Source organism: Oncorhynchus gorbuscha, linkage group LG10, assembly GCF_021184085.1.
Source record: "Oncorhynchus gorbuscha isolate QuinsamMale2020 ecotype Even-year linkage group LG10, OgorEven_v1.0, whole genome shotgun sequence".
NCBI lineage: Eukaryota > Metazoa > Chordata > Actinopteri > Salmoniformes > Salmonidae > Oncorhynchus > Oncorhynchus gorbuscha.
The window spans coordinates 40,184,217-40,206,994 of record NC_060182.1 but is presented as its reverse complement, the minus strand read 5'-3'; the positions used below and the strand labels follow the sequence as shown (position 1 = coordinate 40,206,994).

Sequence of the window (22,778 nt, the reverse complement as noted above, 5' to 3'; positions counted from 1 at the left end):
TCATTATGGAAACGGAAATAACAACACTGTGTTACATATTCATCACAACCAGCTATTTATTTCCTGTGAAGTTAGCTGCTCTCTTTTCAGAGTGTCACATGCCATGGAATGTTGGCCCTGTTCTGTCTTCTGTGTTGTGTGTTCTGTGTTCCCTTCTGTAGCATAGATTCTATGTTCTGGGTTTGGGATCAGATGTCACTTGACCATTTGACAATGATGCCATTGTGACAGGCTACTCCATACGTATCAAAGCAGCACTGATTAACCAGTTGACAGGGCTGGAGAACAATACTGCCCTTCACTGCATAGAGACAGCACAGCCTCTCAGACCCTAACCCTGACACTGAATGAAAGTAACACTGGTCCCATCCCAAATACTCTACATGGAACAAAAATACCCACGTCTAGGATTATGCTAAATACAGTTCTTATATAGTTTCGGGAAGCATGCTAAGCTTTTCTTAAGATGTATTTTCATGGATAAGCAAGTATGTTGTTATTAGCCTACACTTGTTATTATTCTCATCAATTTGAGTAACTGAATGTCTGTGTAAACCTAATAATTTTAACGACAGGATTCCCAAGCAATAACCAGATTAAAGATTAAAAAACGGATCCATGAACTGGTTTATTCCATTACTATAATACGCTTATTTACTGTGATATAATTTACACATTTGTCTAGATATGGTTGTTTTCATATAATTGTATATCAGATGAATCCTTGACCTTTTATTCGTTGCAAATGTTCTGGTAATGTTTTACAGTAGCCACATGAAATTGATTTTCTCAGCGCTCAGAGGGAACGACCTCCGAGCGGCAAAACAAACTGATCTGGCCAATCAAGTGAGCTGTCTGGTGTGGATCACGGCTAGGGAGTGAGAGCTGAGCGTTAAAAAAACTAGTTCACGTTTGCCAAACTCCGAAATTGACGGACCATCTCAGAATTGCATAAAAATAAAGAATATAAAAACAATCGTTTATGTTTTTTGTTGGTGTTTCAAGATATTGCAACATTGTAAATTAACTTTAGGCTACGTATCCCAGTGAAAGCTGAAGTCACCGTGATACTGAAACCTGGACCTATCATCAACTGAAAGTGGACTTGGAGTATTCTGAAAATCTATCTTGAAGCCATAATTTGCTGATCTTTATTGCCTTTAAAAACGAACGTCTCATTAACAAATCGAGGACATCTTGGGGATTAAACCGACCTGCTCGACCTGGACATGGTTATTATTGGACTGGTTTGGACCTAAACATGGACTGTTGGCAGGTGTCCGTTCTGTGTGTTATATTTATATCATGTCTACAGCACACGTCGTCTCAAACACAGGAAGGTAGGTGATTTTATGAATGGTGATATGTGTCACTAAATCAAATAGCCAAAAAATAAACTACAAACTTTGCATATAGAGTTGTAAACCAGGAAATCAATTCAGTGTGTATAGGCTGTTCATACTCTTTTAATCAAGCATTCTTGAATTGTTTTGATCATTTTCATGAGAATGTATCACACACACACACACACGTTTGTTTTACTATCCTTGATTCCCATTCAAAATCCTATTTTCCATAACCCCTACCCCAAAACCTGAACTCTTAACCTAACACTAACCTTAACCTTAAAACCAAACCTAACCCCTAAGCCTAAGCCTAACCCTAACCTTAACCCTAACCCTATTCTCAAAATCCAATTTTCCATAACCCCTACCCCTAAACCTGAACTCTTAACCTAACACTAACCTTAACCTTAAAACTAAACCTAACCCCTAAGCCTAAGCCTAACCCTAACCCTAACCCTAACCCTAACCTCAAAATCCTATTTTCCATAACCCCTACCCCTAAACCTGAACTCTTAACCTAACACTAACCTTAACCTTAAAACTAAACCTAACCCCTAAGCCTAAGCCTAAGCCTAACCCTAACCTTAACCCTAACCCTATTCTCAAAATCCAATTTTCCATAACCCCTACCCCTATACCTGAACTCTTAACCTAACACTAACCTTAACATTAAAACTAAACCTAACCCCTAACCCTAACCCGAACCCTAACCCTAACCCTAACCCTAACCTCAAAATCCTATTTTCCATAACCCCTACCCCTAAAACCTGAACTCTTAACCTAACACTAACCTTAACCTTAAAAACTAAACCTAACTCCTAACCCTAACCCTAGTTGTAACCCTAACCCTAAACCTAACCCCTAAGCCTAAGCCTAACCCTAAACCTAACGCCTAACCCTAACCCTAACCCCTAACCCTAACCCTAACCCTAACCCCTAACCCTAACCCTAGTTGTAACCCTAACCCTAACCCTAACCCTAGTTGTAACCCTAACCCCCTAACCCTAGTTGTAACCCTAACCCTAACCCTAGTTGTAACCCTAACCCTAACCCTAACCCTAACCCTAGTTGTAACCCTAAACCTAACCCCTAAGCCTAACCCTAACCCTAACCCTAACCCTAACCCTAACCCTAACCCTAACCTAACCCTAACCCTAACCCCTAACCCTAAACCTAACTCCTAACCCTAACCCTAACCCTAACCCTAGTTGTAACCCTAACCCTAAACCTAACCCCTAAGCCTAAAATAGCCATTTTCCTTGTGGGGAGCGGCAAAATGTCCCCACTGGTCCAAATGTTCCTTGTTTTACTATCCTAGACTTCTGGTACCCACAAGGATAGTAAAACCAAACCACACACACACACGCGCGCGCGCACAAACAAAAAAAGTCTATTTCTCAAGAGGTTACATTCCTGTTCCCAAAGTTTGGTTTGGTTTATTCGGATCCCCAATAGCAGCAGCTATTCTTCCTGGGGCTCACACAAAAACACAAAACACCCCAAGTAACAAAACACTGATACACTGTTTACTGTTCTTTCCCCCGTTTCACGTGAGGGGATGTGTCGGTCTATCTTCTGGTCTTGGTGACTGTAGATGAATCACCTGTCTGCCCTCTTGAGTCACAGTAGAGCAGAACAGTAGAGCAGAGCAGAACACAGCTCAAGTACCTGTGGCCCTGACAGTGACAGGTCAGCATCTCCAACACTAGAAACAGGTATCAGTCAAGGCTTTTGTCAGGTTGTTACGGTGGACTCAGGTGATGATAGACCGAAGTGTTTTCGGTGCTGTTTCATCCACTTGAAGGTGGACTCAGGTGATGATAGACCGAAGTGTTTTCGGTGCTGTTTCATCCACTTGAAGGTGGACTCAGGTGATGATAGACCGAAGTGTTTTCGGTGCTGTTTCATCCACTTGAAAGTGGGAAACCCCCGGTTGGTTTCATGCAACTCATGGGATGTTTTGTGGGACGAGAACATGTCGACTCAATAAGGGTAGACAATGTCCTGTTGTGCGTAGACTATAAACAAGATTGACTCTGTATATGCCTCATTAAGCACCTCCTGGGGGGGGTGTTCAGTTGACCGTTTCAGTCATTAACCAAAACCTTCTATATCCTTCTCTCTTTCTTCATCCTTCTTTCTTCATTCTCACTCTCCCGTTCTTGTTCTCTCTCTCTCTCGCTCTCTCTCTCTCGATCTCTCTCTCTCTGTCTTTCTCTCTCTCTCTCTCTCTCTCTCTCTCTCTCTCTCTCTCTCTCTCTCTCTCTCTCTCTCTCTCTCTCTCTCTCGCTCTCTCTCTCAATCTCCGGTCTCTCCCCTATCTCTCACCCCCCCCCTTCCCTCTATTTTAGAGATCAGATAGCTGCTCTGTTCCTCTCAGAGGAGGGAACTTTTGCTACACTACATTACCACACTGTAATAAGCCTTTCTGATTGCAGTAATATGTCAGCCATTTAGCCAGTGCTGGCAATGTGCCACACACACAGAGCTGATATCCAGTGCCAGGGGACACAAGTGACTGAGAGTCTATTGCCCCTGTTGTAAAGGACACTGGAGGTCAATTGGCTCATTCAAATTGATGACACTTGTTGCTTTGAGTGACTGTTGGCGGTTGTTTACCAGTGAGGAGCGCTGAGTTGGGTGTATACAATAGTTGGTTGTAGTTTGTGTATTTTGCTGTCCATGTTGGAATTGAGTAGTTATTAATGCAACATCCCAATGCTCTGGTAGATAAGAGATCGTTTCATGCTTCCATGCTTTCAGCAAAATAGGAATATGTGCTTGTGTGCATCCATCTATATTTTACTTCCTGATGGATTTTTCCTCAGTCTCTCTTTTTTTTCTGTCCAGTCCGCACTCCCATCTATGTGTTTGCAGAGGGCTAAAACTGCCCTTTGAGCCCGAATCAGTGTGTGCTGTGGCTGGATTAGGTGCTTTGTGTTGTCCTTTCTAACTCCACTCCTCTTCTGGGAAAATATTTGCTCAGGACTATGTGTGAATGAGCGAGTGTACAAAGATATGGATTACCCATAGGATGTGAGTGCGTGTGTGTGTGCGTAAATACGCGCCTATGTACGTACGTGCGCATGCATGCGTCCTTCCATGCGAGTGCGCACGCCTCCGAGAATTCTCAACATTTTAAGAGCCATCCTTGTCAACTTTCAGCTCTCCATGTATTAGTCATCCTCTGATATCATTCACAAGTCACTGATAAGAAGAGCACCCGAGAAGCTGAAGTTCAGATGTAGTGATAAGGTGTTCCCATTCAATTGTGAGCTACAGCTGCCAACACAGTTGAGACAGTTGAAGGTAATGACTAATGTATTAATAAGGAAGAACAGTTTCATTTCATTGTGTCCAGTCACGCATGCAACTGCTCGGGTTGAATAGCTATGGAATAGATTTAGATGACAGTACTCTATAGTAGATTTGCTTTGTCTCCTGTGGATTGTCAACCTTTTGGGGGAAGGATACCCTTCTCAGCTATTGCGTATATGCAGATGCACAATGTGCATGCATAATGTAGCCAAAATCTGATAGAATGTGCCAATACGGTGTTGTGTGTTTCGATGCTGTTTCGATTGGAGGAGCCTTCCCTGCACATTCAGCATATGCATAGCCGCCATGAATGTGTCTGCACAACATAGAGAGATGTTACGGTGAATGTGCAGAGCTTACACTGCACAATATCTGTGAATGTGACTGTTATAAGTGGCAAATAAGAGATGGTCTCCATGTCTCCTTCCTGCCTCTCTATCTCCCCTCCTTTGACCAGACTGGAGCTCTCCTCTCACACATGGCCTTTTGTCCCATTACCATGATCTCAGCACTGTGGGTCCTCTATCACACACACACACGCGCACACACACACACACACACACACACACACACACACACACACACACACACACACACACACACACACACACACACACACACACACACACACACACACACACACACACACACACACACACACACACACACACACACACACACACACACACACACACACACACACACACACACACACACACACAGAAGTACTATCTGTCACTGTATCACTCATCACTCTTACTTGGAGTCTGACTGGGACACACTGTTCACATTTATAGCTCAGACCTTTACAATGATATTCTTTGTCTGGCAAGACCATGTTCCGCCCCATCCACCCTCTATCAGCCTGAGGCCTGGTCCACTACATGTAGAGGGGTTATGGCCTGCACTGCTTCAAACACTGCTCCAGACACGTTTCAGACATATCAACCGATATAACATCAAACACAGCTACATACACTGCTACAGACATGTTTCAGACATATCAACAGATCTAACATCAAACACAGCTACAGACACTGCTACAGACATGTTTCAGACATATCAACAGCTCTAACATCAAACACAGCTACATACACTGCTACAGACATGTTTCAGACATATCAACAGACATAAACTCAAACACAGCTACAGACACTGCTACAGACACGTTTCAGACATATCAACAGATCTAACATCAAACACAGCTACAGACACTGCTACAGACACGTTTCAGACATATCAACAGATCTAACATCAAACACAGCTACAGACACTGCTACAGACATGTTTCAGACATATCGACAGATCTAACATCAAACACAGCTACAGACACTGCTACAGACACGTTTCAGACATATCAACAGATCTAACATCAAACACAGCTACAGACACTGCTACAGACATGTTTCAGACATACAGTGGGGAGAACAAGTATTTGATACACTGCCGATTTTGCAAGTTTACCTCCTTACAAAGCATGTAGAGGTCTGTAATTTTTTATCATAGGTACACTTCAACTGTGAGAGGCGGAATCTAAAACAAAAATCCAGAAAATCACATTGTATGATCTTTAAGTAATTAATTTGCATTTTATTGCGTGACATAAGAATTTGATCACCTACCAACCAGTAAGAATTCTGGCTCTCACAGACCTGTTAGTTTTTATTTTAGAAGCCCTCCTGTTCTCCACTCATTACCTGTATTAACTGCACCTGTTTGAACTCGTTACCTGTATAAAATACACCTGTCCACACACTCAATCAAACAGACTCCAACCTCTCCACAATGGCCAAGACCAGAGAGCTGTGTAAAGACATCAGGAAAAAATTGTAGACCTGCACAAGGCTGGGATAGGCTACAGGACAATAGGCAAGCAACTTCGTGAGAAGGCAACAACTGTTGGCGCAATTATTAGAAAATGGAAGACGGTCAATCACCCTCGGTCTGGGGCTCCATGCAAGATCTCACTTCGTGGGGCATCAATGATCATGAGGAAGATGAGGGATCAGCCCAGAACTACATGGCAGGACCTGGTCAATGACCTGAAGAGACCACAGTCTCAAAGAAACCATTAGTAACACACTACGCCGTCATGGATTAAAATCCTGCAGCGCACGCAAGGTCCCCCTGCTCAGGTCAGCGCATGTCCAGGCCCGTCTGAAGTTTGCCACTGACCATCTGGATGATCCAGAGGAGGAATGGGACAAGGTCATGTGGTCTGATGAGACCAAAATAGAGCTTTTTGAGCTCTTCTTCCTCCAATAGAGCTCTTCTTCCTCCAAACACTCGCCGTGTTTGGAGGAAGAAGAAGGATAAGTACAACCCCAAGAACACCATCCCAACCGTGAAGTATGGAGGTGGAAACATCATTCTTTGGGGATGCTTTTCTGCAAAGGGGACAGGACGACTGCACCGTATTGAGGGGAGGATGAATGGGGCTATATATCGCAAGATCTTGGCCAACAACCTCCTTCCCTCAGTAAGAGCATTGGGTCGTGGCTGGGTCTTCCAGCATAACAACGACCCAAAACACACAGCCAGGGCAACTAAGGAGTGGCTCCGTGAGAAGCATCTCAAGGTCCTGGAGTGGCCTAGCCAGTCTCCAGACCTGAACCCAATAGAAAATCTTTGGAGGGAGCTGAAAGTCCATATTGCCCAGCGACAGCCCCGAAACCTGAAGAATCTGGAGAAGGTCTTTATGGAGGAGTGGGCCAAAATCCCTGCTGCAGTTGTGTGCAAACCTGGTCAAGAACTACAGGAAACGTATGATCTCTGTAATTGCAAACAAAGGTTTCTGTACCAAATATTAAGTTCTGCTTTTCTGATGTATCAAATACTTATGTCATGCAATAAAATGCTAATTAATTACTTAAAAATCATACAATGTGATTTTCTGGATTTTTGTTTTTAGATTCCATCTCTCACAGTTGAAGTGTACCTACGATAAAAATTACAGACCTCTACATGCTTTGTAAGTAGGGAAAACCTGCAAAATCGGCAGTGTATCAAATACTTGTTCTCCCCACTGTATAAACAGATCTAACATCAAACACAGCTACAGACACTGCTACAGACATGTCTCAGACATATCAACAGATCTAACATCAAACACAGCTACAGACACTGCTACAGACATGTCTCAGACATATCAACAGATCTAACATCAAACACAGCTACAGACACTGCTACAGACATGTTTCAGACATATCAACAGATCTAACATCAAACACAGCTACAGACACTGCTACAGACATGTTTCAGACATATCGACAGATCTAACATCAAACACAGCTACAGACACTGCTACAGACATGTTTCAGACATATCAACAGATCTAACATCAAACACAGCTACAGACACTGCTACAGACATGTCTCAGACATATCAACAGATCTAACATCAAACACAGCTACAGACACTGCTACAGACATGTTTCAGACATATCAACAGATCTAACATCAAACACAGCTACAGACACTGCTACAGACATGTTTCAGACATATCAACAGATCTAACATCAAACACAGCTACAGACACTGCTACAGACATGTCTCAGACATATCAACAGATCTAACATCAAACACAGCTACAGACACTGCTACAGACATGTCTCAGACATATCAACAGATCTAACATCAAACACAGCTACAGACACTGCTACAGACATGTCTCAGACATATCAACAGATCTAACATCAAACACAGCTACAGACACGTTTCAGACATATCAACAGATCTAACATCAAACACAGCTACAGACACGTTTCAGACATATCAACAGATCTAACATCAAACACAGCTACAGACACTGCTACAGACATGTCTCAGACATATCAACAGATCTAACATCAAACACAGCTACAGACACTGCTACAGACATGTTTCAGACATATCAACAGATCTAACATCAAACACAGCTACAGACACGTTTCAGACATATCAACAGATCTAACATCAAACACAGCTACAGACACTGCTACAGACATGTCTCAGACATATCAACAGATCTAACATCAAACACAGCTACAGACACTGCTACAGACATGTCTCAGACATATCAACAGATCTAACATCAAACACAGCTACAGACACTGCTACAGACATGTCTCAGACATATCAACAGATCTAACATCAAACACAGCTACAGACACTGCTACAGACATGTCTCAGACATATCAACAGATCTAACATCAAACACAGCTACAGACACTGCTACAGACATGTCTCAGACATATCAACAGATCTAACATCAAACACAGCTACAGACACGTTTCAGACATATCAACAGATCTAACATCAAACACAGCTACAGACACGTTTCAGACATATCAACAGATCTAACATCAAACACAGCTACAGACACTGCTACAGACATGTCTCAGACATATCAACAGATCTAACATCAAACACAGCTACAGACACTGCTACAGACATGTTTCAGACATATCAACAGATCTAACATCAAACACAGCTACAGACACGTTTCAGACATATCAACAGATCTAACATCAAACACAGCTACAGACACTGCTACAGACATGTCTCAGACATATCAACAGATCTAACATCAAACACAGCTACAGACACTGCTACAGACATGTCTCAGACATATCAACAGATCTAACATCAAACACAGCTACAGACACTGCTACAGACATGTCTCAGACATATCAACAGATCTAACATCAAACACAGCTACAGACACTGCTACAGACATGTCTCAGACATATCAACAAATCTAACATCAAACACAGCTACAGACACTGCTACAGACATGTCTCAGACATATCAACAAATCTAACATCAAACACAGCTACAGACACTGCTACAGACATGTCTCAGACATATCAACAGATCTAACATCAAACACAGCTACAGACACTGCTACAGACATGTTTCAGACATATCAACAGATCTAACATCAAACACAGCTACAGACACTGCTACAGACATGTTTCAGACATATCAACAGATCTAACATCAAACACAGCTACAGACACTGCTACAGACATGTTTCAGACATATCAACAGATCTAACATCAAACACAGCTACATACACTGCTACAGACACGTTTCAGACATATCAAAAGATCTAACATCAAACACAGCTACAGACACTGCTACAGACATGTTTCAGACATATCGACAGATCTAACATCAAACACAGCTACAGACACTGCTACAGACATGTTTCAGACATATCAACAGATCTAACATCAAACACAGCTACAGACACTGCTACAGACATGTCTCAGACATATCAACAGATCTAACATCAAACACAGCTACAGACACTGCTACAGACATGTCTCAGACATATCAACAGATCTAACATCAAACACAGCTACAGACACTGCTACAGACATGTCTCAGACATATCAACAGATCTAACATCAAACACAGCTACAGACACTGCTACAGACATGTCTCAGACATATCAACAGATCTAACATCAAACACAGCTACAGACACTGCTACAGACATGTTTCAGACATATCAACAGATCTAACATCAAACACAGCTACAGACATGTTTCAGACATATCAACAGATATAACATCAAACACAGCTACAGACACAGCTACAGACATGTTTCAGACATATCAACAGATCTAACATCAAACACAGCTACAGACACTGCTACAGACATGTTTCAGACATATCAACAGATCTAACATCAAACACAGCTACAGACACTGCTACAGACATGTTTCAGACATATCGACAGATCTAACGTCAAACACAGCTACAGACACTGCTACAGACATGTTTCAGACATATCAACAGATATAACATCAAACACAGCTACAGACACTGCTACAGACATGTTTCAGACATATCGACAGATCTAACATCAAACACAGCTACAGACATGTTTCAGACATATCAACAGATCTAACATCAAACACAGCTACAGACACAGCTACAGACATGTTTCAGACATATCAACAGATCTAACATCAAACACAGCTACAGACACTGCTACAGACATGTTTCAGACATATCAACAGATCTAACATCAAACACAGCTACAGACACTGCTACAGACATGTTTCAGACATATCGACAGATCTAACGTCAAACACAGCTACAGACACTGCTACAGACATGTTTCAGACATATCAACAGATATAACATCAAACACAGCTACAGACACTGCTACAGACATGTTTCAGACATATCGACAGATCTAACATCAAACACAGCTACAGACATGTTTCAGACATATCAACAGATCTAACATCAAACACAGCTACAGACATGTTTCAGACATATCGACAGATCTAACATCAAACACAGCTACAGACATGTTTCAGACATATCGACAGATCTAACGTCAAACACAGCTACAGACACTGCTACAGACATGTTTCAGACATATCAACAGATATAACATCAAACACAGCTACAGACACTGCTACAGACATGTTTCAGACATATCGACAGATCTAACATCAAACACAGCTACAGACATGTTTCAGACATATCAATGCACAAAAACATCAGACAAAGTGTCAATAGATTATTCATCACAATTATAGATCCCTCATCAACGTGATGAATCCAAATGTCCAGGTACACTAAGTCTGTTGAGCACATTGTGACATAAGTATTTGTGGAAAAATGCTATGGAATTTGACCGATTCCTTATATGAACAACTCTGACAACAAACAGTCTGTCGTCTGATGCCCCTTCTTCCCTGTGTGTGTTTCCTCAGTGGTGTGTCCTGGTACCCAGAATGGGCTGAGCTCCACAGGATCTCAGGAGAACCAGTACAACCTGATCAAGGACCGCTACACAGGCTGCGAGATTATTATGGGTAACCTGGAGATCACTCAGATAGAGGCTGACTGGGACTTCTCCTTCCTAGGGGTGAGATAGCAGCCATTTTGTTCTATTCTCTGTTCTTGTTCTTGTTCTTGTTTTTGTTGTTGTCATCTTCTTCTTCTTCTAGTCCATGAGGCCTCCGCTGGTAATCGAGGTAATCTGTTAATGTGACTGTCTCTAACCTTATTCTAACTCCTGTCCCTCCAGACCATCAGAGAGGTAACGGGCTACATCCTAATCGCCATGAACCACTTCAGACGGCTGCCTCTGGAACAGCTGCGGGTGATCCGTGGTAACAGCCTGTACGACCGGGGCTTCGCCCTCTCTGTGTTCCTCAACTACCCCAAGCAGGGCTCCAATGGACTGCAGCACCTGGGACTCACACACCTCACCGGTGAGGAGAGGAGAGGGAGGAAGGGGTGGAGGAGAGCAGGAGGGAGTGGGTAGAGGAAGATGAGAGATGGAGAGTACAGAAGGAAAGAGTGGAGATGAGAAGGAGGGATAGTGGATCAACTGAACCGGTGCTTCCCTGGGTCAAAGAGAGAGCCAGGCAGAGTGAAGCTCCAGTACCATATGGGTCCAAAGAGAACAAGGATTTCAAGTAGGATACAAATCAAATGAAATCAAACGTTATTTATCACATGCACTGAATACAGCTGGTGTAGACTTTATAGTGAAATGCTTGCCTACGAACCTTTCCTAACAATGCTAAGTTTAAAAAAAATAATGATTAAAAATAAATAGTAACTAAAAGAAGAAGAATAAAATAAAATACACAAGAATAGAGCTATATACAGGGAGTACCAGCAACAGATCAATGTGGAGCTATATACAGGGAGTACCAGCAACAGATCAATGTGGATCTATATACAGGAAGTACCAGTACCAGATCAATATGGAGCTATATGCAGGGAGTACCAGATCAATGTGGAGCTATATACAGGGAGTACTAGTACCAGATCAATGTGGAGCTATATGCAGGAAGTACCAGTACCAGATCAATGTGAAGCTATATACAGGGAGTACTAGTACCAGATCAATGTGGAGCTATATACAGGGAGTACCCGTACCAGATCAATGTGGAGCTACAGTATATGCAGTACCAGATCAATGTGTGGAGGTACAAGGTATGGAGGTAGATATGTAATTGAAGGCAGGGTAAAGTGACTAGGCATCAGGATAGATAATAATAAGGTATTTGAGGTAGATATGTAAATGAAGGCAGGGTAAAGTGACTAGGCATCAGGATAGATAATAATAAGGTATTTGAGGTAGATATGTAAATGAAGGCAGGGTAAAGTGACTAGGCATCAGGATAGATAATAATAAGGTATTTGAGGTAGATATGTAAATGAAGGCAGGGTAAAGTGACTAGGCATCAGGATAGATAATAATAAGGTATTTGAGGTAGATATGTAAATGAAGGCAGGGTAAAGTGACTAGACATCAGGATAGATAATAATAAGGTATTTGAGGTAGATATGTAAATGAAGGCAGGGTAAAGTGACTAGGCATCAGGATAGATAATAATAAGGTATTTGAGGTAGATATGTAAATGAAGGCAGGGTAAAGTGACTAGGCATCAGGATAGATAATAATAAGGTATTTGAGGTAGATATGTAAATGAAGGCAGGGTAAAGTGACTAGGCATCAGGATAGATAATAATAAGGTATTTGAGGTAGATATGTAAATGAAGGCAGGGTAAAGTGACTAGGCATCAGGATAGATAATAATAAGGTATTTGAGGTAGATATGTAAATGAAGGCAGGGTAAAGTGACTAGGCATCAGGATAGATAATAATAAGGTATTTGAGGTAGATATGTAAATGAAGGCAGGGTAAAGTGACTAGGCATCAGGATAGATAATAATAAGATATTTGAGGTAGATATGTAAATGAAGGCAGGGTAAAGTGACTAGGCATCAGGATAGATAATAATAAGATATTTGAGGTAGATATGTACATGAAGGCAGGGTAAAGTGACTAGACATTGATAATTGATAATAATAAGAGTAAAATAAAGAACAGAGTAGCAGCAGCATATGATGAGTGTAAAAGTGTGTGAGTGTATATTGTTTGTGTGTTGTGTGTTGGTTTTGTGTGGGAGGGATAGTTTGGTGTGTGTGAGTGAGTGAGTGTGTATATGGTGTGTATATAAAGTCTAGTGAGCGTGCGTAGGGTAAGATAGAGTCAGTGCAGATAGTTCAGGTACCACTAATTGACTGTTTAGCAGTCTATTTAAAGTATTACCCTAAACCTAGCCCCAACCACAACCCTAACCCTAGCTTCATTTCCACATCCCGGTTCAACCCTAGCCCCAACCACAACCCTAACCCTAGCTTCATATCCACATCCCGGTTCAACCCTAGCCCCAACCACAACCCTAACCCTAGCTTCATATCCACATCCCGGTTCAACCCTAGCCCCAACCACAACCCTAACCCTAGCTTCATGTCCACATCCCGGTTCAACCCTAGCCCCAACCACAACCCTAACCCTAGCTTCATATCCACATCCCGGTTCAACCCTCGCCCCAACCACAACCCTAACCCTAGCTTCATATCCACATCCCGGTTCAACCCTAGCCCCAACCACAACCCTAACCCTAGCTTCATATCCACATCCCCGTTCAACCCAACCGCCCCAACCACAACCCTAACCCTAGCTTCATATCCACATCCCGGTTCAACCCTAGCCCCAACCACAACCCTAACCCTAGCTTCATATCCACATCCCGGTTCAACCCTAGCCCCAACCATAACCCTAACCCTAGCTTCATATCCACATCCCGGTTCAACCCTCGCCCCAACCACAACCCTAACCCTAGCTTCATATCCACATCCCGGTTCAACCCTCGCCCCAACCACAACCCTAACCCTAGCTTCATATCCACATCCCGGTTCAACCCTAGCCCCAAACACAACCTTAGCTTCATATCCACATCCCGGTTCAACCCTCGCCCCAACCACAACCCTAACCCTAGCTTCATATCCACATCCCGGTTCAACTCTAGCCCCAAACACAAACCTAGCTTCATATCCACATCCCGGTTCAACCCTAGCCCCAACCACAATCATAACCCTAGCTTCATATCCACATCCCGGTTCAACCCTAGCCCCAACCACAACCCTAACCCTAGCTTCATGTCCACATCTCGGTTCTACCCTAGCCCCAACCACAACCCTAACCCTAGCTTCATATCCACATCCCGGTTCTACCCTAACCCCAACCACAACCCTAACCCTAGCTTCATATCCACATCCCGGTTCAACCCTAGCCTTAACCACAACCCTAACCCTAGCTTCATATCCACATCCCGGTTCAACCCTCGCCCCAACCACAACCCTAACCTTAGCTTCATATCCACATCCCGGTTCAACCCTAGCCCCAACCACAACCCTAACCCTAGCTTCATATCTACATCCCGGTTCAACCCTAGCCCCAACCATAACCCTAACCCTAGCTTCATATCCACATCCCGGTTCAACCCTAGCCTTAACCACAACCCTAACCCTAGCTTCATATCCACATCCCGGTTCAACCCTCGCCCCAACCACAACCCTAACCCTAGCTTCATATCCACATCCCGGTTCAACCCTAGCCCCAACCACAATCATAACCCTAGCTTCATATCTACATCCCGGTTCAACCCTAGCCCCAACCACAACCCTAACCCTAGCTTCATGTCCACATCCCGGTTCAACCCTAGCCCCAACCACAACCCTAACCCTAGCTTCATGTCCACATCCCGGTTCAACCCTAGCCCCAACCACAACCCTAACCCTAGCTTCATGTCCACATCCCGGTTCTACCCTAGCCCCAACCACAACCCTAACCCTAGCTTCATGTCCACATCCCGGTTCTACCCTAGCCCCAACCACAACCCTAACCCTAGCTTCATGTCCACAATCTTAGAGAGAGAACTAATAGAGTACCAATTAAATGAGGAAAAACAAAAGAGGGTGGACAGATGAGAAATGATAGAGAGAACAGAAGAGAAGAGGATAGAGTCCAGACAAGGACGTCAAACAATGTAATATGTGTAATGTGTTTGCTCTTACCAATGTGGATAGTGAAATACTTGAGAAGATACTATGTGGTGTATCGAGTGTGTGGGAGGCAGTAGCTAGGAATCTCTTGGGGTTACTGTAGTACACCACACCCTTAGTGTGCAGACAGGTGTGTAGTGTAGCATGGCGAGGGTGGGTGGGGGGTGGGGGGGGGGGGGGGGAGGGTGAAGGAGGATTGATGGTGAAGACCTGATTAATGATTATGTGTGCATCCCAAATGGAAACCTAATTACCTTTATAAAGCATAGGGTCTGTTCAAAAGTAGTGCAATCATTCACCATTTGGGACGCTACCCATACTGTGAAAGCAGAGTTTCCAGTATTACCGACGACACAGGGTTTCACCTTCAGTTGTATCTGTGTGCTTGTGTACATGTGTCTAACATCTTACACAAACCCTCCAGCTTCCCAGAGAAGAGCAGGTTCTTCCTACATGCTCCAGCAAGTCTGGGTTATTGTTTAATGTAAGGAGAGTCAAATTGGAACTGTCTCCCTAGAATTCCTGCCAACTGATTTCTCTCTCTCCCTCACCCTCTCCCCCTCTCTCTCACTTTCTCTCTCGCTCTCTCTTACTCGCTCTCTCTACAGAGATTCTGGAGGGAGGCGTCCAGATCGTCCACAACAGGTTCCTGAGATATGGTCCCTCGGTGAACTGGGATGATATTGTGAGGGACAGGGATAGGGCCAATGCTCCCATTGACATCCAGTTGAACGGCGAGAGAGGTCAGTGTCTGTCCATTAGAATAGGACAAGTAGTTAGAGCTATGACCCAAGTCACAGACTGTTCTCTCTGGTACCACAAGGTAAGCGGTACCGGAACGCCAGGTCTAGGACCAAAAGGCTCCTTCACAGCTTCTACCCCCAAGCCATAAGACTGCTGAACAACTAATCAAATGGCCACCCAGACTATTTATATGGACCCCCCCCCCTCCAGTAAGGTCTACTACACCTGTTGTATTCGGTGCATGCGACAAATAACATTTGATTTGATTTTGATTTGATTAGAGACTGATCTGATGTATTTGGAAAATAAAAAAAGAGATCAGGATTCCGGTTGAGACTCTGGCTAGAGCATGAACTTTGACCTCTTTGACCGCTATTCCTGGGTGAGCCATTGGCTGCTATATCTGACTGGTAATGATGTTCCATTATCTGTAGGGCCTTGTCACCCCTCCTGTGGGGAGAACTGCTGGGGGCCTGATGAAGTGCACTGCCAGATCTGTAAGTTGATCTCTGCCTGCTCTGCCTTTGAATGGTCTCTGAATGGTCTCTGGATGGTCTCTGGATGGTCTCTGAATGGTATTTGAATGGTCTCTGAATGGTCTCTGAATGGTCTCTGGATGGTCTGTGAATGGTCTCTGGATGATCTGTGGATGGTCTGTGGATGGTCTGTGGATGGTCTGTGGATGGTCTCTGGATGGTCTCTGGATGGTCTATGGATGGTCTGTGAATGGTCGCTGAATGGTCTGTGAATTGTCTCTGGATGGTCTGTGGATGGTCTATGGATGGTCTGTGACTGGTCGCTGAATGGTCTGTGAATGGTCTCTGGATGGTCTGTGGATGGTCTCTGGATGGTCTGTGGATGGTCTGTGGATGGTCTCTGAATGGTCTCTGGATAGTCTCTGAATAGTTTGTGGATTGTCTCTGAATGGTCTCTGAATGGTCTCTGAATGGTCTCTGAATGGTTTGTGGATGGTCTCTGGATGGTCTGTGAATGGTCGCTGAATGGTCTGTGAATTGTCTCTGGATGGTCTGTGGATGGTCTTTGGATGGTCTGTGGATGGTCTCTGAATGGTCTCTGGATGGTCTGTGAATGGTCGCTGAATGGTCTGTGAATGGTCTGTGACTGGTCGCTGAATGGTCTGTGAATGGTCTCTGGATGGTCTGTGGATGGTCTATGGATGGTCTGTGAATGGTCTCTGGATGATCTGTGGATGGTCTGTGGATGGTCTGTGGATGGTCTCTGGATGGTCTGTGGATGGTCTCTGAATGTTCTCTGAATGGTCTGTGAATGGTCTCTGAATAGTCTCTGGCTGGTGTTTGGATGGTCTCTGAATGGTCTTTGAATGGTCTGTGAATGGTCTCTGGATGGTCTCTGGATGGTCGCTGGATTGTCTCTGAATGGTCTCTGAATGGTCTGTGGATGGTCTCTGAATGATATCTGGATGGTCTCTGAATGCTTTGTGGATTGTCTCTGAATGGTCTCTGAATGGTCTCTGAATGGTCTCTGGATGGTCTATGGATGGTCTGTGACTGGTCGCTGAATGGTCTGTGAATGGTCTCTGGATGGTCTGTGGATGGTCTATGGATGGTCTGTGAATGGTCGCTGAATGGTCTGTGAATGGTCTCTGGATGGTCTGTGGATGGTCTGTGGATGGTCTGTGGATGGTCTCTGAATGGTCTCTGGATAGTCTCTGAATAGTTTGTGGATTGTCTCTGAATGGTCTCTGAATGGTTTGAATGGTCTCTGAATGGTTTGTTGTCTCTGAATGGTCTCTGAATGGTCTCTGGATGGTCCCTGGATGGTCTGTGGATAGTCTCTGAATGGTCTCTGAATGGTCTCTGGACGTCTCTGAATGGTATCTGAATGGTCTCTGAATGGTCGGAATGGTCTTTGAATGGTCTGTGAATGGTCTCTGAATGGTATTTGAATGGTCTCTGGATGGTCGGAATGGTCTTTGAATGGTCTGTGAATGGTCTCTCAATGGCCTCTGGATGGTTTCTGGATGGTCTCTGGATGGTCTCTTAATGGTCTCTGGATGGTCTGAATGGTCTGTGAATGGTCTCTGAATGGCCTCTGGATGGTCTATGGATGGTTTCTGGATGGTCTCTGGATAATCTCTTTATGGTCTCTGGATGGTCTCTGGATAGTCTGTGGACGGTCTCTGGATGGTCTCTTAGTGGTCTCTCTCTCTCTCTCTCTCGCTCTCTCGCTTCTCTCTCTCTCTCTCTCTCTCTCTCTCTCTCTCTCTCTCTCTCTCTCTCTCTCTCTCTCTCTCTCTCTCTCTCTCTCTCTCTCTCTCTCTCTCTCTCTCTTCTCCTTTATCTATCCCTCTCTCTATTTCCAGCTCGCTCACTCACATGTTGTTGGCCATATTGTCCCCTCACTAGCCCTCCTCTGTCCCCCTCAGTGACGAAGACAGTGTGCGCCCCTCAGTGTAACGGTCGTTGTTTCGGGACCAGCCCCAGGGACTGCTGTCACATAGAGTGTGCAGGTGGCTGTAGTGGACCTCAGGATATGGACTGCTTTGTGAGTGCTGAGTACTGCCTCTGTCTCTCTGTCTCTCTCACTCTCTCTCTCTCAAATTCAAATTCAAATTCAAGCTGCTTTATTGGCATGAAAAACATTGTGTCAATATTGCCAAAGCAACAATGTATACAATATACATTGTAACAAAATGATAAATGATAGTAAATAATTATAGAAAATGGTAGTAAATAATAATACAAAATGAAATAAAAATAATAATAACAATAAAATCTCTCTCTCTCTCTCTCTCTCTCATTGTCTCTCTGTCTCTCTTTCTCGCTGTCTCTCTCTCTCTCTCTCTCTCTCTCTCTCTCTCTCTCTCTCTCTGTCTCTCTCTGTCTCCCTCTCTCTCCTCTCTCTCTCACTCTCTCTCTCTGTCTCCCTCTCTCTCCCAGTCTCTCTCTCTCTCTCACTCTCTCTCTCTCTCTGTCTCCCTCTCTCTCCCAGTCTCTCTCTCTCTCACTCTCTCTCTCTCTGTCTCTCTCTCTCTCTCTGTCTGTCTCTCTCTCTCTGTCTGTCTCTCTCTCTGTCTCTCTCTCAATTCAATCCTCTATCTCGATCTAAACAGCTTTAAGTGATGGAGTAGGCCTTTTAAGCCTAATAAGATTGATAATGTAAAGCAGTTTGTGATTCATTCCTGTATATGTGTTTGTGTGTGCGCGCACGCACGCATGTGTATGCGCGTGTGTGTTTGTGTGTGCGTGTGTGTCTACCTCCCTACTCCCAGGCGTGCGGCCACTTCAACGACTCCAGGTCCTGTGTGCCCCAGTGTCCCCAGACTCTGATCTACAACAAGCAGACGTTTCAGATGGAGACGAACCCCAACGCCAAGTATCAGTACGGATCCATCTGCGTCTCCCACTGCCCCAGTGAGTACCCTCCCTGTGTGTGTGTGTATTCCATTGGTATTATAACATTCTTCCTTTTGAGTTCCGTATGTCTTATCTCCCTCCCTCCCTCCCTCCTTCCCCCCTCTCTCCTCTCTCTCTCCCCCCTCCCTCGCAGCCCACTTCGTGGTGGACGGCAGCTCCTGTGTGAGTGGCTGTCCTCCAGACAAGAAGGAGGTGGAGAGGACTGGTCAGAGGCAGTGTGAGCTCTGTGGAGGACTGTGCCCTAAAGGTAGATCCAGCAGTCAATTACACACACCAGGACTCCATTCACTTTCAATGGCTGTTGATTTACTGCTGCTAGATGATGCTGGTAGTTTGTGCAAGGATTGCATGTGGTTATTTCTATCATTTTGCTCTGGTATGCGCATATTGGTACAACACAGTGTGCTCAATGATACACGTACGCACTGCGGGTCTTTGGGGTTATGGTATTGAAGCATGGGTTAGTTATGAAGTACCATGATGACAGTTTTCCCATGACTAAAGAAGAGAATATCAATTTTTCAATTCAATTCAATTCAAGGGCTTTATTGGCATGGGAAACATGTGTTAACATTGCCAAAGCAAGTGAGGTAGACAACATACAAAGTGAATATATAAAGTGAAAAACAACAAACATTAACAGTAAACATTACAAATACAGAAGTTTCAAAACAGTAAAGACATTACAAATGTCATATTATATATATATACAGTGTTTTAACTATGTACAGATGGTTAAAAGACACAAGATAAAATAAATAAGCATAAATATGGGTTGTATTTACAGTGGTGTTTGTTCTTCACTGGTTGCCCTTTTCTCGTGGCAACAGGTCACAAATCTTGCTGTTGTGATGGCACACTGTGGAATTTCACCCAGTAGATATGGGAGTTTTTCAAAATTGGATTTGTTTTCGAATTCTTTGTGGATCTGTGTAATCTGAGGGAAATATGTCTCTCTAATATGGTCATACATTGGGCAGGAGGTTAGGAAGTGCAGCTCAGTTTCCACTTCATTTTGTGGGCAGTGGGCACATAGCCCGTCTTCTCTTGAGAGCCATGTCTGCCTACGGCGGCCTTTCTCAATAGCAAGGCTATGCTCACTGAGTCTGTACATAGTCAAAGCTTTCCTTAATTTTGGGTCAGTCACAGTGGTCAGGTATTCTGCCGCTGTGTACTCTCTGTGTAGGTCCAAATAGCATTCTAATTTGCTCTGTTTTTTTGTTAATTCTTTCCAATGTGTTAAGTAATTATCTTTTTGTTTTCTCATGATTTGGTTGGGTCTAATTGTGCTGTTGTCCTGGGGATCTGTATGGTGTGTTTGTGTTTGTGAACAGAGCCCCAGGACCAGCTTGCTTAGGGGACTCTTCTCCAGGTTCATCTCTCTGTAGGTGATGGCTTTGTTATGGAAGGTTTGTGAATCGCTTCCTTTTAGGTGGTTGTAGAATTTAACGGCTCTTTTCTGGATTTTGATAATTAGTGGGTATCGGCCTAATTCTGCTCTGCATGCATTATTTGGTGTTTTACGTTGTACACGGAGGATATTTTTGCAGAATTCTGCGTGCAGAGTCTCAATTTGGTGTTTGTCCCATTTTGTGAAGTCTTGGTTGGTGAGCGGACCCCAGACCTCACAACCATAAAGGGCAATGGGCTCTATGACTGATTCAAGTATTTTTAGCCAAATCCTAATTGGTATGTTGAAATTTATGTTTCTTTTGATGGCATAGAATGCCCTTCTTGCCTTGTCTCTCAGATCGTTCACAGCTTTGTGGAAGTTACCTGTGGCGCTGATGTTTAGGCCAAGGTATGTATAGTTTTTTTGTGTGCTCTAGGGCAACAGTGTCTAGATGGAATTTGTATTTGTGGTCCTGGTGACTGGACCTTTTTTGGAACACCATTATTTTGGTTTTACTGAGATTTACTGTCAGGGCCCAGGTCTGACAGAATCTGTGCATAAGATCTAGGTGCTGCTGTAGGCCCTCCTTGGTTGGTGACAGAAGCACCAGATCATCAGCAAACAGCAGACATTTGACTTCGGATTCTAGCAGGGGGAGGCCGGGTGCTGCAGACTTTTCTAGTGCCCGCGCCAATTCGTTGATATATATGTTGAAGAGGGTGGGGTTTAAGCTGCATCACTGTCTAACCCCACGACCCTGTGTGAAGAAATGTGTGTGTTTTTTGCCAATTTTAACCGCACACTTGTTGTTTGTGTACATGGATTTTATAATGTCGTATGTTTTACCCCCAACACCACTTTCCATCAGTTTGTATAGCAGACCCTCATGCCAGATTGAGTCGAAGGCTTTTTTGAAATCAACAAAGCATGAGAAGACTTTGCCTTTGTTTTGGTTTGTTTGGTTGTCAATTAGGGTGTGCAGGGTGAATACATGGTCTGTTGTACGGTAATTTGTTAGAAAGCCAATTTGACATTTGCTCAGTACATTGTTTTCATTGAGGAAATGTACGAGTCTGCTGTTAATAATAATGCAGAGGATTTTCCCAAGGTTACTGTTGACACATATTCCATGGTAGTTATTGGGGTCAAATTTGTCTCCACTTTTGTGGATTGGGGTGATCAGTCCTTGGTTCCAAATATTGGGGAAGATGCCAGAGCTAAGTATGATGTTAAAGAGATTTAGTATAGCCAATTGGAATTTGTTGTCTGTATATTTGATCATTTCATTAAGGATACCATCAACACCACAGGCCTTTTTGGGTTGGAGGGTTTTTATTTTGTCCTGTAACTCATTCAATGTAATTGGAGAATCCAGTGGGTTCTGGTAGTCTTTAATAGTTGATTCTAAGATCTGTATTTGATCATGTATATGTTTTTGCTCTTTATTCTTTGTTATAGAGCCAAAAAGATTGGAGAAGTGGTTTACCCATACATCTCCATTTTGGATAGATAATTCTTCGTGTTGTTGTTTGTTTCGTGTTTTCCAATTTTCCCAGAAGTGGTTAGAGTCTATGGATTCTTCAATTACATCAAGCTGATTTCTGACATGCTGTTCCTTCTTTTTCCATAGTGTATTTCTGTATTGTTTTAGTGATTCACCATAGTGAAGGCGTAGACTCAGGTTTTCCGGGTAATATCTCTCT

At 43.6% G+C, this 22,778-nt stretch overlaps 1 protein-coding gene across 2 annotated transcripts in view; it reads left to right on the top strand.

Moving 5' to 3' along the window:
* Positions 1–851: 851 nt before the first annotated feature.
* LOC124046091 (receptor tyrosine-protein kinase erbB-3-like) overlaps positions 852–22,778 on the top strand; it is a 39,197-nt gene continuing 17,270 nt past the window's right edge. For both annotated transcript variants that reach the window (XM_046366084.1, XM_046366083.1), the window contains exons 1-8: positions 852–1,340; positions 11,382–11,536; positions 11,699–11,885; positions 16,149–16,283; positions 16,719–16,781; positions 18,692–18,810; positions 19,538–19,679; positions 19,816–19,929. In XM_046366084.1, the coding sequence (XP_046222040.1) occupies positions 1,262–1,340; positions 11,382–11,536; positions 11,699–11,885; positions 16,149–16,283; positions 16,719–16,781; positions 18,692–18,810; positions 19,538–19,679; positions 19,816–19,929 (994 nt within the window). In that variant the 5' untranslated portion in view covers positions 852–1,261. The remainder of the gene's footprint in view (positions 1,341–11,381; positions 11,537–11,698; positions 11,886–16,148; positions 16,284–16,718; positions 16,782–18,691; positions 18,811–19,537; positions 19,680–19,815; positions 19,930–22,778) is intronic.